Source organism: Haliotis asinina, chromosome 2 (genome assembly GCF_037392515.1).
Source record: "Haliotis asinina isolate JCU_RB_2024 chromosome 2, JCU_Hal_asi_v2, whole genome shotgun sequence".
In the NCBI taxonomy this organism is placed as follows: Eukaryota; Metazoa; Mollusca; class Gastropoda; order Lepetellida; family Haliotidae; genus Haliotis; species Haliotis asinina.
In genome coordinates, this window is record NC_090281.1 from 8,383,778 (window position 1) to 8,401,866 (window position 18,089).

At 41.2% G+C, this 18,089-nt stretch overlaps 1 protein-coding gene across 1 annotated transcript in view; it reads left to right on the top strand.

The window, feature by feature from the left end:
• Positions 1–18,089, top strand: part of LOC137273208 (uncharacterized protein C05D11.1-like) — a 40,886-nt gene that overhangs the window by 12,203 nt on the left and 10,594 nt on the right. The window contains exons 5-10 of the mRNA XM_067805710.1: positions 3,842–3,964; positions 4,428–4,568; positions 5,834–5,944; positions 6,177–6,268; positions 12,916–13,018; positions 13,564–13,638. Of these exons, the coding sequence (XP_067661811.1) occupies positions 3,842–3,964; positions 4,428–4,568; positions 5,834–5,944; positions 6,177–6,268; positions 12,916–13,018; positions 13,564–13,638 (645 nt within the window). The remainder of the gene's footprint in view (positions 1–3,841; positions 3,965–4,427; positions 4,569–5,833; positions 5,945–6,176; positions 6,269–12,915; positions 13,019–13,563; positions 13,639–18,089) is intronic.

Below are 18,089 nucleotides of genomic sequence, written 5' to 3' on the forward strand. Positions count from 1 at the left end.
GGTGTAGTCTCCATGTCTCAAGACTGCACAGCCAAAGTCTTGGAGGTTAAATTACAGTTCCTCACCTCCGCCATGCTACCAGTGTGGGTATGGCTCTAGCTGCTAAGCAACATGGTGTTAACAGTGGACTTAATTTGGCATGGGAGGTTGAGCAGGTCTGGCTCAGCTGTGGTCCCATTCCGAGAGTTACGAGGGGATGTCAATAAGTTTTGAGCCTTGAGCATTTTTCATACCCAGGTGTCACAGCCTATGATACGACATTGAACCTTGGGGTGTAGCTGATGTGATATATAAGTTTTGGTATCCTACTCTCAAAAGTTATTGAACAGCTCACATTGACAGAAAGAGACCCCCTCACTGCAGTTAAATGAATAAAATTGAGTATAGAGCAGTAATTAAGTTTTTAGTTCTTGAAGGAAACTCGGCGAAGAACATTGAAGAAAGGCTTTCAGCAGTTAAAGGAAAGTCTTCCCCTTCATCTGCTACCATTAAACGATGGGTCAATGAATTTAAGCATGGTAGAGAGAGTCTTGAAGATGACCCCTGTCCAGGTCGCCCAACAACAACTAGCACTAGTCAGGAAAACATTGACAGAGTGCATAGACTTGTGCTGGAAAATCATTGAATCACACTCCACGAGTTAGAGGAGACCACAGGCATTTCACACGGATCCATCGAGACAATTCTTCATGAACATCTCGTCATGTCTAAGGTGTGCCAAGATGGGTGCCAAGAATGCTTACAGATGAAATGAAGCAAACAAGGGTCACCATAAGCAACTCCATGCTAACCAGATACAACAAGAATCCAGAAGATTTTCACTTTAGGCTAGTAACCTGTGATGAAACCTGGATCCACCACTATGATCCTGAGAGCAAACAAGAATCCATGGAATGGAAACATGTCACTTCGCCCAGGACCAAAAAGTTCAAAGCCTCCAGATCAATGCAGAAGGTAATGGCGACAGTCTTCTGGGATAGCAAAGGCGTCATCCACATAGATTACTTACCAAAAGGAAGAACAATGAATGGGGAATATTATGGCAACTTGTTGAGGCAAGTGCGACAGTCAATCAAGGAGAAGCACCAGGGTATGATCAGACGTGGTATTCTTCTACATCAAGACAATGCTCCAGTACACACCTCTTGCGTTGCAGCCGCAGCTGTCCAGGAATGCGGGTACAAAATCTTGCCGCATCCCCCCCTACTCTCCATACCTGGCACCAAGTGATTACCATCTGTTCCCAAATCTCAAGAAACACTCACGTGGTCGTAGATTTCAGGATGATAATGAGCTTATTGCTGCTACTGAGGCTTGGTTTGAGGACCAAAATGGCGCCTTCTACAGAGATGGCATCAGCGACTGGCAGAAAAGATGGAACAAGTGTCTTGACTCACAAGGGGACTATGTTGAAAAATAGATGCGGTTCATACCAATATTTTTCGTTTTTCTATGCAAGGCTCAAAACTTATTGACATCCCCTCGTACGAGACTGTTCACGAGTCTGGAGTGGTTATTTCCTCTTCCCAGATGGTGGACAGATGTCTGTAACTTATCCAGAGGGCTCCCTTTGCAGTTATCAATGCCGACAGTCTCAGTTCAAACAGATGCCTCCCTCTCTGGATGGGAAGGAGTCTTAGACGACCTCACAGTGTTCCCCTTTCGTTGGAGATTGAGGTGAACCTCTACATAAATGTGCTAGAATTGAGAGTAGTCCAGGTGGTGTTTGAACGCTTCGTGGATCAGGTTCGAGACCAAGTGGTTCGTAGAAATGGATGACCTATATTCTGAAGCAAGGTGGTACAGTGTCACCGACTTTCCTTCAGGAGGCATGGCAGTTTCTGCTCTGGTGTGACCAGTTCAACTTTCAGGTAATGAATGTCTGTCACCTGGGGGACAACGTTTGTAAGCATGTGATCTCATGACGTATCCTGGCCCCACACAAGTGGATGCTCAATCATTAGATATTCAGGATTATCTCCCAGTTGTCTGGTTCATTCCATGTGGATCTGTTTGCTTCTGATAGGAAAAATCAGAATCTGGTGTTTTGACCCCAGATACCAGATCCAAGAGCCGTTTCCTCCAACCCCCTCCAGCTCAATTAGACTGACAGTTTTCAAACCTATACCACTGATTCCCAGGGTCCTCTCACAGCTAACCACACAACCAGCTCGACTGCATCTGCTGCTTGCATGCCTTTGGTTGTCCCAATGCTGGTTTCTGGTAATTCTCATGTTTCTGGCTCAGCCTCCTGTACTATTACCCTTTGGACAGGATCTACTATCCCAGAACGGAGCATCACACCCCAATCACAGAATTCAGTGGGTGGCTTGGCCTCTGTCAGTAATCACCTCCAAGCAAGCGGAATTTCTGCTTCAGTTGCAGAAATAATTCTGGCTTCGTGGGGGAATTCAACAAATGTTCAATACAAAGATAGATGGACCTGTTATCTGCGTTGGTGTGGAAATAGGTGAATTCTTGTTCCCTATTCTTTGACTTTAATCGAGGTATCAGATCTTTTATGATTACATTACATTGCTATATCAGCTTTCCACACACCTATTGACAGTGTTCTCTTAGGACAACATCTGCTGCTGCAGCGCTTTCTAGGAGACTGTCCGTCAGATTAGTCGCTTGTGGGACTTTTCATCCGTTATTGATTGGCTGTCTGTCCCCTTTTTCATGTCTCTTTCTCTTCAGCTGTTAAGTTGGAAGGCAGCTTTTCTTGTGGTGGCAACGTCTAGCAGGAGGGTCGGTGGTCATCTGATCCTGAGCTCACTGTTTTCATAAGGACAGAGTTAGCATTCAGTTGCCATAATCTTAGCATCCTAAGATAACCAGCTCCTTTCGGGTTTGATATTTCTTTCAGCCTATCAGGCTTTTAAGCTCGGCAGCAGAATACTGCCCACCTCCTCTCATTCTGTCTGCATTTGTTCAGTATGAAAAGTGAGGTATGAGGTTCACGCTTAGAGTTACCTGCTCTTGGCTGTTGGGGCCGAGGGGGCTCTGCAGAGATGGTCTTACTAGTCAAAAGCTAAGTTTTATTGAAACGTATTGTTACAACTGTCATAGGAATTTAAAATGGATATTTTAATGCTTATAAGTACCCCAAGGATGACTGTTTTCAAAGTCAGAAACCTCCACAGGTTTGTTCACATTTCTGAACAGCATGTACAAATACATGTATCATCATATGAACAGCTGCATATTGATGTAAAGTTTTGCTAAGATTTTCACTGAGTTTCATAATTTATTGAACTCATGACAATAATCTTTTCAACATTATGAATTTGTCTTACAATACATCAGTTCATGTGTACTCAGTACCTATATACAGTATGGAATATTTCACAAAATGTAGTTTAGAGCAGTTGACTGCTATAAGTGGCTACATTTACACTAGTGAGTCTAAGCTTTTGATGGTTAGTACATATGGCAGCAGTCTGTAAATATTTGAGTCTGGACCAGACAAACCAGTGATCAACATCATGATCATAGAAATACGCAGCCGAGTTACAGTGACATAGATCAACCAGCCGGGAAGTCTGACCACCAGATCACATCATTTCCCTGTTACAACCAGCATGTGTTGCTGGGGACTAATTCTAACCCAGATCTTTATTGGTTGTCTGTTTCTGTGTTCATTAATTAGCCCCCGTTATTATGTACTCTGTATGAAGGATGTTAAAATGTTAAGAGTTTCATCATGTCCAGTTCTAGGAAAAACTATTTGCAGGAAAAATGAATTAATATTATTTCCTGGAAATTACCTGAAAAGGGTTTCTGAAAACAAATGTTAGAGCCTTAGTTACCATGGTAACCATTTTCTGTTGCCTGTCAGGTGTGCAGCTACCACAAGGAGTTCTATCGACCAGAGAATCTGTGTCTGATCATCACAGGACAGGTAACACCGGACAAGATCTTTGCTGCCCTCAAGCCAGTGGAGGACAGGATTGTAGCGAAGGTAGCATGATAGATGCTGGATCATTTCATTGGTGATGTGTTCTGCATTTCAATGTATTTTAACCAAATCACATGTACATTTGTGAAAAATATTCATACTTGCTGGTTTGGTAAAGCTGACATTTTGTAAAACTGACAGATTTTAGGAAGCTTGGGCTGGGTACAGCTGAGATTTTAGGAAGCTTGGATTGGGTACAGCTGAGATTTTAGGAAGCTTGGATTGGGTACAGCTGAGATTTTGTGAAGCTTGGTTTTGGTACAGCTGGGATTTTCTAAAGCTTGGACTGGGTACAGTTGGGATTTTTAAAGTTCAGACTGGGTACAACTGGGATTTTTTAAAGTTCAGACTGGATACAGCTGAGATTTTGTAATGCTTGGATTGGGTACAGCTTAGATTGGGTACAGGCGCTGTTGAACAGGTATTGGATTCAGCTAACAATAGTTGATGTATGATGCTGTTGCAGGGATCCAGGCCAACTTTCACCAGGCCATGGCAGAGTGATGTCCCAAGTCTAGATTCAACAGTACATAGAAATATACCATATCCTTCTGATGAAGAGAAACATGGCATGGTGAGAGTTGCTTGGCGAGGACCCAAGGCCAAGGTGAGACAACTATTCAACTCCAACTATTGATATCCATACATACATTCATGGAGTTACATTATGAGATCACAACCAGCGTGGTGGTTCATTAGAAAACCCAAAGTCAAGGAGTGTACACCAACTTACAGTTAGTAAAAATCTTGCCTCAAGCACATTTCAAAGATCTGTTATAACATGTTTGTTCAGCTTCCAAATAATTTTGTTATATCAAATATGAATATGCAGGATAGTTAAAAAAAACATAGTCGATGATGTCAGTTTCATCACATGCCTGTCAGTCATACACTGTTGTCGATTATGTCAGTTTGAAGCTTGATCACATGCCTGTCAGTGGGACACTGTTGTTCATGTCATTGTGATGAAATGCTTGTCAGAAAGATACTGTTGTCTATGTCAGCTTGATCACATGCCTGTCAGTAGGACACTGTTGTTCATGTCATCTTGATGAAATGCTTGTCAGTAGGACACTGTTGTCTATGTCACCTTGATCACATGCTTGTCAGTAGGACACTTGTTCATGTCATCTTGATGAAATGCTTGTTAGTAGGACACTGTTGTCCATGTCAGCTTGATCACATGCTTGTCAGTTGGACACTGTTGTTCATTTCATTTTGATCACATGCTTGTCAGTAGGACGCTGTGGTCCATGTTACTTTGATCACATTCCTGTTATTGGGACACTGTTGTGCATGTTGTCAGTTTGATCACATGCTTGTCAGTAGGACATTGTTGTCCATGTCATTTTGACCATATGCCTGTGAGTAGGACACTAATGGCCATGTCAGCTTGATCACATGCTTGTCAGTAGGACACTGTTTTCAATGTCAGCTTGTTCACATGCTTGTCAGTAGGACACTGTTGTCCATGTCAGCTTGATCACATGCTTGTCAGTAGGACACTGTTTTCCATGTCAGCTTGATCACATGCTTGTCAGTAGGACACTGTTTTCAATGTCAGCTTGTTCACATGCTTGTCAGGACACCTGCCCATGTCTGTTTGAACATATGCTTCTCAGTAGGACACTGTTGTCAATTTAACCATATTCATGTAAGTAGGGCACTGACGTCCATGTCAGTTTGATCACAGGCGTGTGAGTAGCACAGCGTTAACCATGTCAGCTTGATCATATACATGTCAGTAGGGCCACATTGTTCATGATTTCAGTTTGATCACATGCATATAAATCAGACACTGTTTGTCCATGTCAGTTTGATCACATGCCTACCAGAACTGCACAGTTGTAAATCCATGATATCTGCCTTTAGGAGCAGTACAAGATGATGAGTATAGGTGTCCTGCTCAACTACCTGTGTGACTCGGCCATTTCTCCGCTACAGAGAGAGTTTGTAGAGATACCAGACCCTTACTGTAGCAAGGTAAGGGACGAACACTGTGGATTCAGTGAGTTCTAGCAGGTGTTAAATGTAAAGAAATAAATCTTTCATTTTTGAGGCATAGTTAAATGAATAATCACCCAGTCAGCTATCACATCATACATATATATCTAGTGTTTTTGTCCAGAGTGTTTGCCAAAAGTGTAGACTGTATAAGCTAGTGAAGTTGTTTACCTCAGGAAGAAACTGTCATGCCAGTGTGCCATTCTTGCAGATATCAGACTCCATGATAGAAAACCAAAAGAGCTGTATCTACCTCATGTTCCAAAATGTGCCTGTCGACAAGCTGGAACAGATTGATGGAAAGTAAGTTATAAACACATTTAAGAAGTGCTCTTTACCCAAGAAGAAACGAACCTGTCAGGAAAGTTGGTATGTTTTCTGCCAATCCATTTAATGCCAGTATATGTGGATTTCATTTTCAAAAACATTTTCTTAAGTTACTTGCAACAGAACAGGCGGTGGTGATGTACTGTGATATTTACCATGTGTGTAGACTAAACTTAGGTGAAGGGCAGGTCTGTTATAAACTCTCGTTCAAAAGAAAGTACACACCCATATATTTGGTCACTATGCATTTACTTCGTTCTAATTGATACCTATTTTCACGAAAAACATGTCTAAAGAAAACAAATAGCGGGATACATTCTCCAAAACGCAACCTCAACCATTTTGCACACATTGCACGAAATTTTACGTAAATCATCTTTTTTTACTCTTGCACATGCAATCAACAAGACAAATGGGTATAAAAGACGTTGTCGTATTGTCATGGAGGCATACAACAAAAAGAACACTAAAAAAATGCCGAGACTAACGCAGGAACAGAGAGAGAGAGCCATCGGAATATTGCCATCGCATATTGCCAGGACGTTCAGCTGCACAAGACAGACCATCATCAGACTGTTTAGACGGGTTCATCAGACAGGCCAGACAGCTGATTGACCCAGAAGTGGCTGTCCGAGGGTGACCACACCGCAAGAAGACCGGCACCTACGGGTTTTGCATCTCCGGAACTGGATGTTGACTGTGACGTCATCAGCTGCAACAGCATTGGGGCACCGCATCAGCAGGTTCACAGTGATGAGGAGACTTCGCACAGCTGGCAACCGGGCATATCGACCTTTCCGCGAGATGGCCTTGACCTTCCAACATCGCAGTAACCAGTTACAGTGGACCAGGACGGTACGTCGCTGGCAACGTCGCAACTGGGCTCGTGTACTCTTCAGTGATGAAAGCAAGTTCAATCTGTTTCATTTGGATGGCAGGACGAGGGTCTACAGGCGTAGAGGAGAACGTTTGGCGCCAAACTGCGTACAACAAGTTCATCCGTTTGGTGGAGGAGGTGTGATGGTTTGGGGAGCCATTTGCAACGACCAGAAGACTCGTCTAGTGACTATTCGAGGAAATTTGACATCGCAGAGATACAGGGATGAGGTGTTGCGACCTTTGGTATTGCCCTTCGTACAACATCACCAAGGAACACTATTCCAACATGACAACGCGCGACCACACATCGCCAGGCTTACCACAGACTTTGTCAACCGACCAAAATGTCGATGTTTTGCCATTGCCACCTTGTGCACCTGACCTCAACCCCATCGAACATTTATGGGATTACCTCGGGAGGCAACTTCAACGTCAACAACAACAACCAACGTTCAACAATTGCAACAGGCTCTCCATGACGAATGGGCCAAAATTCCTGATTACATCATCAGGCAGCTTACGTCTTCCATGGCGTGTATTGATGCCAATGGGGGCCACACAAGATATTGAATGTGTACCTATTGTTAGGACTTCATGTCGTCTGTTTTGTTGACAATGACTTTCTCATCAGCAGTTTTGAACAGTGTCATTTTGACCCCATGGTTGTTTGACTTAAAGTCACTGGAACAATTTCGGTTCTAAATGCATTATTCTTATGTCATTATGTCTGTTCGAAATTGCGCTTCAATACACGTTTTCAATTATGTCTCAGCGTTGTGTTGTTTGTCTGCTATTTCAAGTTTTCTTGCCTATGTACTTTCTTGTGAACGCGAGTTTATTTACCATGTGGTTTATGTAAGGTGATAGGTGGGTTTGTCATAATTACTGTGTATAGATTAAAGTAAGATGATGGGTAGGTTTGTCATGATTACTGTGTATAGATTAAAGTAAGATGATGGGTCGGTTTGTCATGATTACTGTGTGTGGACTAAAGTAAGATGATGGGTGGATTTGTCATAATTACTGTGTATAGATTAAAGTAAGATGATGGGTAGGTTTGTCATGATTACTGTGTATAGATTAAAGTAAGATGATGGGTCGGTTTGTCATGATTACTGTGTATAGACTAAAGTAAGATGATGGGTGGGTTTGTCATAAGTACTATGTATAGACTAAAGTAAGGTGATAGGTGGGTTTGTAATAATTACTGTGTGTGGACTAAAGTAAGGTGATAGGTGGGTTTGTCATAATTACTGTGTGTGGACTAAAGTAAGATGATGGGTGGATTTGTCATAATTACTGTGTATAGACTAAAGTGAGGTGATAGGTGGGTTTGTCATAATTGCTGTGTATAGACTAAAGTATGGTGATAGGTGGGTTTGTCATAATTACTGTGTATAGACTAAAGTATGGTGATGGGTGGGTTTGTCATAATTACTGTGTATAGACTAAAGTAAGGTGATAGGTGGGTTTGTCATAATTACTGTGTATAGACTAAGTAAGATGATAGGTGGGTTTGTCAAAATTACTGTGTATAGTGAGTGAGTGAGTGAGTGAGTGAGTTTAGTTTTACGTCGCACTTAGCAATATTCCAGCTATATGGCGACGGTCTGTAAATAATCGAGTCTGGACCAGACAATCCAGTGATCAACAACATGAGCATCGATCTGCGCAATGGGGAACCGATGACATGTGTCAACCAAGTCGGCGAGCCTGACCACCCGATCCCGTTAGTCGCCTCTTACGACAAGCATAGTCACCTTTTATGGCAAGCATGGGTTGCTGAAGGCCTATTCTACCCCGGGACCTTCACGGGTCCTGTGTATAGACTAAAGTATGGTGATAGGTGGGTTTGTAATAATTACTGTGTATAGACTAAAGTAAGATGATGGGTGGGTTTGTCATGATTACTGTGTGTGGACTAAAGTAAGATGATGGGTGGGTTTGTCATAATTACTGTGTGTGGACTAAAGTAAGATGATGGGTGGGTTTGTCATAATTACTGTGTGTGGACTAAAGTAAGATGATGGGTGGATTTGTCATAATTATTGTGTGTATAGATTAAAGTAAGATGATGGGTGGATTTGTCATAAGTACTGTGTGTGGACTAAAGTAAGATGATGGGTGGGTTTGTCATAATTACTGTGTTTAGACTAAAGTAAGATGATGGGTAGGTTTGTCATAAGTACTGTGTGTGGACTAAAATAAGATGATGGGTAGGTTTGTCATGATTACTGTGTATAGATTAAAGTAAGATGATGGGTCGGTTTGTCATGATTACTGTGTATAGATTAAAGTAAGATGATGGGTAGGTTTGTCATGATTACTGTGTATAGATTAAAGTAAGATGATGGTTGGGTTTGTCATAATTACTGTGTATAGATTAAAGTAAGATGATGGGTAGGTTTGTCATGATTACTGTGTATAGATTAAAGTAAGATGATGGGTCGGTTTGTCATGATTACTGTGTATAGATTAAAGTAAGATGATGGGTGGGTTTGTCATAAGTACTATGTATAGACTAAAGTAAGGTGATAGGTGGGTTTGTAATAATTACTGTGTGTGGACTAAAGTAAGGTGATAGGTGGGTTTGTCATAATTACTGTGTGTGGACTAAAGTAAGATGATGGGTGGATTTGTCATAATTACTGTGTATAGACTAAAGTGAGGTGATAGGTGGGTTTGTCATAATTGCTGTGTATAGACTAAAGTATGGTGATAGGTGGGTTTGTCATAATTACTGTGTATAGACTAAAGTATGGTGATGGGTGGGTTTGTCATAATTACTGTGTGTAGACTAAAGTAAGGCGATAGGTGGGTTTGTCATAATTACTGTGTATAGACTAAGTAAGATGATAGGTGGGTTTGTCAAAATTACTGTGTATAGACTAAAGTATGGTGATAGGTGGGTTTGTAATAATTACTGTGTATAGACTAAAGTAAGATGATGGGTGGGTTTGTCATAATTACTGTGTGTGGACTAAAGTAAGATGATGGGTGGGTTTGTCATAATTACTGTGTGTGGACTAAAGTAAGATGATGGGTGGGTTTGTCATAATTACTGTGTGTGGACTAAAGTAAGATGATGGGTGGATTTGTCATAATTATTGTGTGTATAGATTAAAGTAAGATGATGGGTGGATTTGTCATAAGTACTGTGTGTGGACTAAAGTAAGATGATGGGTGGGTTTGTCATAATTACTGTGTTTAGACTAAAGTAAGATGATGGGTAGGTTTGTCATAAGTACTGTGTGTGGACTAAAGTAAGATGATGGGTGGATTTGTCATAATTACTGTGTTTAGACTAAAGTAAGATGATGGGTGGATTTGTCATAAGTACTGTGTGTGGACTAAAGTAAGATGATGGGTGGATTTGTCATAATTACTGTGTATAGACTAAAGTAAGGTGATAGGTGGATTTGTCATAAGTACTGTGTATAGACTAAAGTAAGATGATGGGTGGGTTTGTCATAATTACTGTGTATAGACTAAAGTAAGATGATGGGTGGATTTGTCATAATTACTGTGTATAGACTAAAGTAAGATGATGGGTGGGTTTGTCATAATTACTGTGTGTGGACTAAAGTAAGATGATGGGTGGATTTGTCATAATTACTGTGTATAGACTAAAGTAAGATGATGGGTGGATTTGTCATAATTACTGTGTATAGACTAAAGTAAGATGATGGATGGGTTTGTCATGATTACTGTGTATAGACTAAAGTAAGATGATGGGTGGATTTGTCATAAGTACTGTGTGTGGACTAAAGTAAGATGATGGGTGGGTTTGTCATAATTATTGTGTGTATAGACTAAAGTAAGGTAAGAGGTGGGTTTGTCATAATTACTGTGTGTGGACTAAAGTAAGATGATGGGTGGGTTTGTCATAATTACTGTGTATAGACTAAAGTAAGGTGATGGGTGGGTTTGTCATAATTACTGTGTATAGACTAAAGTAAGATGATGGGTAGGTTTGTCATAAGTACTGTGTGTGGACTAAAGTAAGATGATGAGTGGGTTTGTCATAATTACTGTGTATAGACTAAAGTAAGATGATGGGTGGATTTGTCATAATTACTGTGTATAGACTAAAGTAAGATGATGGGTGGGTTTGTCATAATTACTGTGTATAGACTAAAGTAAGATGATGGGTGGATTTGTCATAAGTACTGTGTGTGGACTAAAGTAAGATGATGGGTGGGTTTGTCATAATTGCTGTGTATAGACTAAAGTAAGATGATGGGTGGGTTTGTCATGATTACTGTGTATAGATTAAAGTAAGATGATGGGTGGATTTGTCATAATTATTGTTTGTATAGATTAAAGTAAGATGATGGGTGGATTTGTCATAAGTACTGTGTGTGGACTAAAGTAAGATGATGGGTGGGTTTGTCATAATTACTGTGTATAGATTAAAGTAAGATGATGGGTGGATTTGTCATAAGTACTGTGTGTGGACTAAAGTAAGATGATGGGTGGGTTTGTCATAATTACTGTGTATAGACTAAAGTAAGGTAGGAGGTGGGTTTGTCATAATTACTGTGTGTGGACTAAAGAAGGATGATGGGTGGGTTTGTCATAATTACTGTGTATAGACTAAAGTAAGATGATGGGTGGATTTGTCATAATTACTGTGTATAGACTAAAGTAAGATGATGGGTGGGTTTGTCATAATTACTGTGTATAGACTAAAGTAAGATGATGGGTGGGTTTGTCATAAGTACTGTGTGTGGACTAAAGTAAGATGATGAGTGGGTTTGTCATAATTACTGTGTATAGACTAAAGTAAGATGATGGGTGGATTTGTCATAATTACTGTGTATAGACTAAAGTAAGATGATGGGTGGGTTTGTCATAATTACTGTGTATAGACTAAAGTAAGATGATGGGTGGATTTGTCATAATTATTGTGTGTATAGACTAAAGTAAGGTAAGAGGTGGGTTTGTCATAATTACTGTGTGTGGACTAAAGTAAGATGATGGGTGGATTTGTCATAATTACTGTGTATAGACTAAAGTAAGATGATGGGTCGGTTTGTCATAAGTACTGTGTGTGGACTAAAGTAAGATGATGAGTGGGTTTGTCATAATTACTGTGTGTGGACTAAAGTAAGGTAGGAGGTGGGTTTGTCATAATTACTGTGTATAGACTAAAGTAAGATGATGGGTGGGTTTGTCATAATTACTGTGTATAGACTAAAGTAAGATGATGGGTGGGTTTGTCATAATTACTGTGTATAGACTAAAGTAAGATGATGGGTGGGTTTGTCATAATTACTGTGTGTGGACTAAAGTAAGATGATGGGTGGGTTTGTCATAATTACTGTGTGTGGACTAAAGTAAGATGATGGGTGGATTTGTCATAATTACTGTGTATAGACTAAAGTAAGATGATGGGTGGGTTTGTCATAATTACTGTGTGTGGACTAAAGTAAGATGATGGGTGGATTTGTCATAATTACTGTGTATAGATTAAAGTAAGATGATGGGTGAGTTTTTCATAATTACTGTGTGTGGACTAAAGTAAGATGATGGGTGGGTTTGTTATAATTGTCATGTGTAGACTTAAGTGAGGTGATGGGCAAGTTTGTCATAATTATTGTGTGTTTAGACTAAATGGTGATGAATGGTTGGAGGGAGTTTGTCATGCACATATTACTGTGTGCTTATTGTGTTAGGTTTGAGATATGATGTACTGTAAAATGGAGACAGTTGATATTTAAAGTGACTTGTAACATGACCAGATTGAAAAACGTGCTGAGGAAGCTGGGATCCAGAGAGGAGAAGATTGACATGAAGAGACTGCAGAGTCTCATTCACAGGAGTGTGTTGGAGTCTCTCAATAACGTGAGTAGTGCAGGTACAACCAGATGGGGGATCTAAATTTCATGTTAAGTTTGCCCTTAGGGAATTTTGTGCACTGCATCCCCAATTCATTTACAAAATCCTGGGTGTGCTTCTTGGTTGATTCCGTCACCAACTACCTGTCAAACATGATACCTCTAAAGTTTATTTACCATACATCAGTAATTTATGTGATGTAATTTGTCAGATACTAACACATTGTATACACACATTACTATTACATTTCACAGCAACATGACATTAATGTATGTAACACTGGGTGCAACCTTGTTCGTTGTGACTTGGTTTTAATGTCAATATGAAATTTGTGCAAGTTAATCCAGTTTTTAAAGTTAACCATAGCTGTATTTATCTGTGTAAGGCCAAGAAACCAATCAAAAGTGATACAGTGATGATGTACATACAAATTATTAGCCAGTTTCCTTACAGTCAAATTTAAGAGGTATTTAGTATGGCCATTGAACTATGTTTTTTTTCGAAATAACACTTGACTATTTTAATAAATGATGAAATCCTCTGGTGTTCAGGTGGAGGATCAGCCCCACGATACAATGGCGTTCATCCTGATTGGGGACTTCCTGTATGGAGACAACAAGGACGATGTAAGTATAGGCTAAGGATCCAAACTGTTTCCATCTCTGCTCATCACTGGTCCAGTCTCAGTTATTTACTGAAAGCTTTCATAAAACAGGAATGAGTGATTATCAACAACACTATTACCTATCTCACGTTATCTGATATGTAAATCTGTTGGGAATACAACCAATTCAGTGCTTGTTGTGAAAAATGAGTAACATGTAAACCCATTTTCTATCAGTTTATTAGTCCAAGTATGGCAAAGAAGGGGAACAATATACTTGCAAATTGTCAGTCTTAGCAAGTTGATATTGTTCCTTTGAGGATCCACGTTAGAATTGGTAAACTGCAAACCATGCTTGTTTTGAAAGGCAAGTATGAGGATCAGGTGGTCAGATTCTCTCGCTATTGAACACATGTCATCATATCCCGCTTGTGTAGGCCTATGATCATGCTATTGACCACTGGATATTCTGGTCCAGATTTGATTATGTACAGATCACAGCCATCTGGAATATTGCTGAATGCAGCATGAAATAACAAACAAGAAGTCAAATGTGTTGTGGAGATACTTCACAGTTATTTATCATGATTACTACACTTCTACACGGACAGTATCTCCATTACTCATGCCTGCACTCATATCGTGGAAGGATAGCCACAGAATACAGTGGAGATGGTATTGTTGCTATCAGGAGTATGTTGGATATTTATTGAAAGATTTACTTCAGATATATACTGAAAGGCAAAAGAAACATTGTAAATTTTTCCTTATTGTGACTCAAGCTTAATTGCTTATCTCCTCTTCCTGGTGAAGGTAGTGGAACACCTGAAATCCCTTGAAGTTCCCTTCTAAAAAAAGCGGACGTAAAATTCACCCTCACCCATGAGTTACCTCCCCTCCCGCACACATGGTCAGCTGATCGGCCATGAAACTCACTCTCTCCTTATCGCCCGACGAGGGCGACTGGAGTTACCTGGGATCTCCATTACGGCAATAAGTTTTTCAACTATTTCGGTCTTTATGTATGGTTTATGTGTGTGTACCACAATTTGTTTATTTGTGATTATTGGGTGTTGATATAGCACATATTTCGTCAACCGAGACTTAGTCTCTGTTGATGAAATTGTGTTTAAAGTGTAGATTACGTCTGTCAGCGGTTGACCCGCTCCAGTGTGTAAGTCCTTGTGTTCTTCCACTATTTACTGTGAAATTTGCGGAAATTTATCTGTTTCAGTTTTTATTGTATAAATTCGTTCTTTTCACAGGCGTGCGAGAGGCAGGCAACGTCAACTTTCATTAGTCATGTCTAATCGGGTGATTTATCTTTGGGTAATCGTTTTTTCATTAACTGCTGAATTCCATACTCAACACAGCCGTTTGACACAGATGCCTTCATGTAACATGAGCTTGGAAAGGTCATGTTGAAGAAGAACGAAGACTACCATCTTCAACTATGTCGCTGCTGCTCCTAGATCGGCCACAACTGCATCGTCACCGCTCCGGGTCGGCAGACTTCATCAGCAGCCTCAGTCATCACAGCAGTCAGCAGTGACTGCACTCAACGCAGCTGTTCGACGCAGACACCTTCATGCAACATGAGCCTGGTAAAGGTTATTTTGAATAAGAACAAAGATTATAATCTTCAACTACGTCGACTGCTGCTCTGGGTGAGCACTCAACTAGATCTGCACTCACTCCAGTGGATGAAGAGGAGGCGTATGCACACACCCGTTCTGGAAGATCGTCACTGTCATGCTTATCATCCCATTGCAGTTTGGAGAGAAATCCTCATGCGTCAAGTGAGTGCACTCACGTGGGTGACTACACTCACGTGGGTGAGTGCACTCACAGGTCTACTAGTCAACAAAGAAGATCTTCAGTAGTCTCTCCAGCTTGTCGAAGGCGTCGTCGGTAATTGTCATCCCCTTTAGACGTGGACTCGCATAAGAAGGATCGTCGGCATCAAAGGCGTCACACTCACGGAAGGATGAAGACAGATATTATCGATTGTCTGCTCCAAAGGAAGGTCTCGTCTCTGATTCAGAAGTCACATCGTGAATCACAAATAGTTTGGACTTAGTCCCACCTTCCAAAGACTCCAACGAACCCAACACTTATAGGAGGAAGAGGGATGACATGAATTGATGTTTCTGCCAATAGCTCCAATATCTATGATTTCTGAGAAGTTATCTACGGCATTCAAGTCACTTTACTCATCTAGACACGTGCTCGCCAAACAGCATGGTTTTGGAGAAACCCAAATGCTAGAAAAGGTATCACCGTTTGAACAAGATTTCACGATGATCAGTTGTCTGCTACACCAGTGACGTTACGTCTACAATCTGATTGGTCCCCGAGAGACAACGCCCTGCAAAGAAAGCCGGTGGCGTTACATCTACAATCTGATTGGTCTTTGAGAGACAACGCCCTGCGCAGAATGTGGTGTTATTGCTCCAGTATCAGGAAATTGTCGGTGACTTTCAACGCTAAAATCATGTCGACTACACACTAGATTAACAGTTTACAGCATCATTTGATTCGTCAGGCAACATAGAGATCTTCTAACAGCAGACTCAGTGTTGCCTATCACAAGGCTTGCAGCAATGAATGACAGCTCCTAATCGGACAGGCAGCCAGCTATAAATAGACTTCCTTCAAATGTCAACACGCTCATAATGAATAGTATTGATGATCTTGAAACGAAGAATGACGTACCTTCACGGCATACAAGTTCTTCATGAGAGAAGTCAACTCAGTCTGCAGTTGGACTTCACTATCATGCTACTAACTCAGCTCGCATGAAATGTGAATCTAAATTCCTCGTGATTTGATTCTTCACTACATTGAAATACATCACTGTCCCAGAGAATCGGTGGGTCAAAGTTCAAGTTGATGTTAGAACATGTTCAGCTCTCTCTGCTACCAGGACAACAGTGTCAGTGTCTATTCGGTCTGCTCACGTCATCTCAGGATGTGACCAGACGAAGATGCCTGCAACTACGTCTATGACAGCGTCCTGAGTCACAGTTTCACGTCCTGACCGGTTTACGATGCTGGACAACTTAAGACTACACCTGTTATGGGGAACTCGCCAGTCAAATGTCTGCGCAGGAACTTTTCTGTTACAGTTGGCATTCAACAACCATCTCTATGTAGACACGTCTCTCCTAGGATGGGGTGCCCATCTAAACGACGTTGCAGCAGGAATCTGGAAGTAGGAAGGTCAAACTCTTCCCATCAACCAGTTGGAGATGAAGGTGGTGATTCATGCTATCCATCACTGGTCGACAACACTGAAAGACAAGCTACTGATGATCCCCACAGACAACTCAACAATGGCTTTCTACTTAAACAAGCAAGGGTCAATGAGATCGCCATCTCTGCTACACCTGTTGCTTCAACTCTTCGACATGGTCGACAGTCAGAATCTCCAGATAAAAGCATGTCACATACCAGGAGTGTGCAGGATCATGGCAGACACCTTATCTCTTCCTCCTCGTCCATCACCAACAGAGTGGATGCTGCTTCGAGAGGCGTTTCAACTAATCAGCCAGACATTTGGATCACCGCAAATAGACTTATTTACAACAAGGTTCCACAAACAGACTACAACCTTTGTACCAGATCCGTTAGCCTGGGCAACAGACGCTCTCAGCATCCCATGGGAAGGGCTAAACGCATCTGCATTTCCCCTCCAGTGCTGCTACCAAAAGTCATCGAGATAATAAAACAGACCAGGAGGCTACAACTAACTTTGGTCGCGCCTTTGTGGCCAATGAGACATTGGTTTCCAACACTCATAGAGGAGTTAGCACAAACAACCAGATTGGGAAAATCACGTCCATCCTACACGAAACAGGCACATAGCAATCCATCTGCATTCCGACTTCACGTGTGGAACGTACGCAAATCTGTATAAAACACAGAGGATACTCGACGAGAGCAGCAAAAGCAGTTACCGTAGCCTTACAGAAACCCACTCGCACCCTGTATGACAAGCGGAAGCAGGTTGAGACATACGCCAAGTAGAAAGGCTTCATGGCGATGAAGGCAACATATCCGCAGATAGCAGAATATATATGTCACCGACGACATTCCAGAGGTCTGAAAGGTTCTACATTATCTACATATTTGACAGTTCTCAGCTCAGTTGACACCATAGAAACGGGAACCAAGCTGACTAAAGTACCTGAATTACTTGCCTTGCTACGCTCCTTCAAGTTGGAAGATCAACAACACAGATTTAGAGCTCCAGCATGGGGTCTACACATTGTACTCCAACATCTCACAAATGATGCGTACGAACTGCTTGATCGGACCTCATTTGAACTGCTAACTCAGAAGATGCTGTTTTTACTTGCCTTGGCTACAGCTCCTCGAATGTCAGAAATTCATGCTCTAGACTTCAAGCACACAAGCTTTGACCCAACTCATCTGGGTCTAGGATGGGATTTTGTCGCGAAAATTCAACTG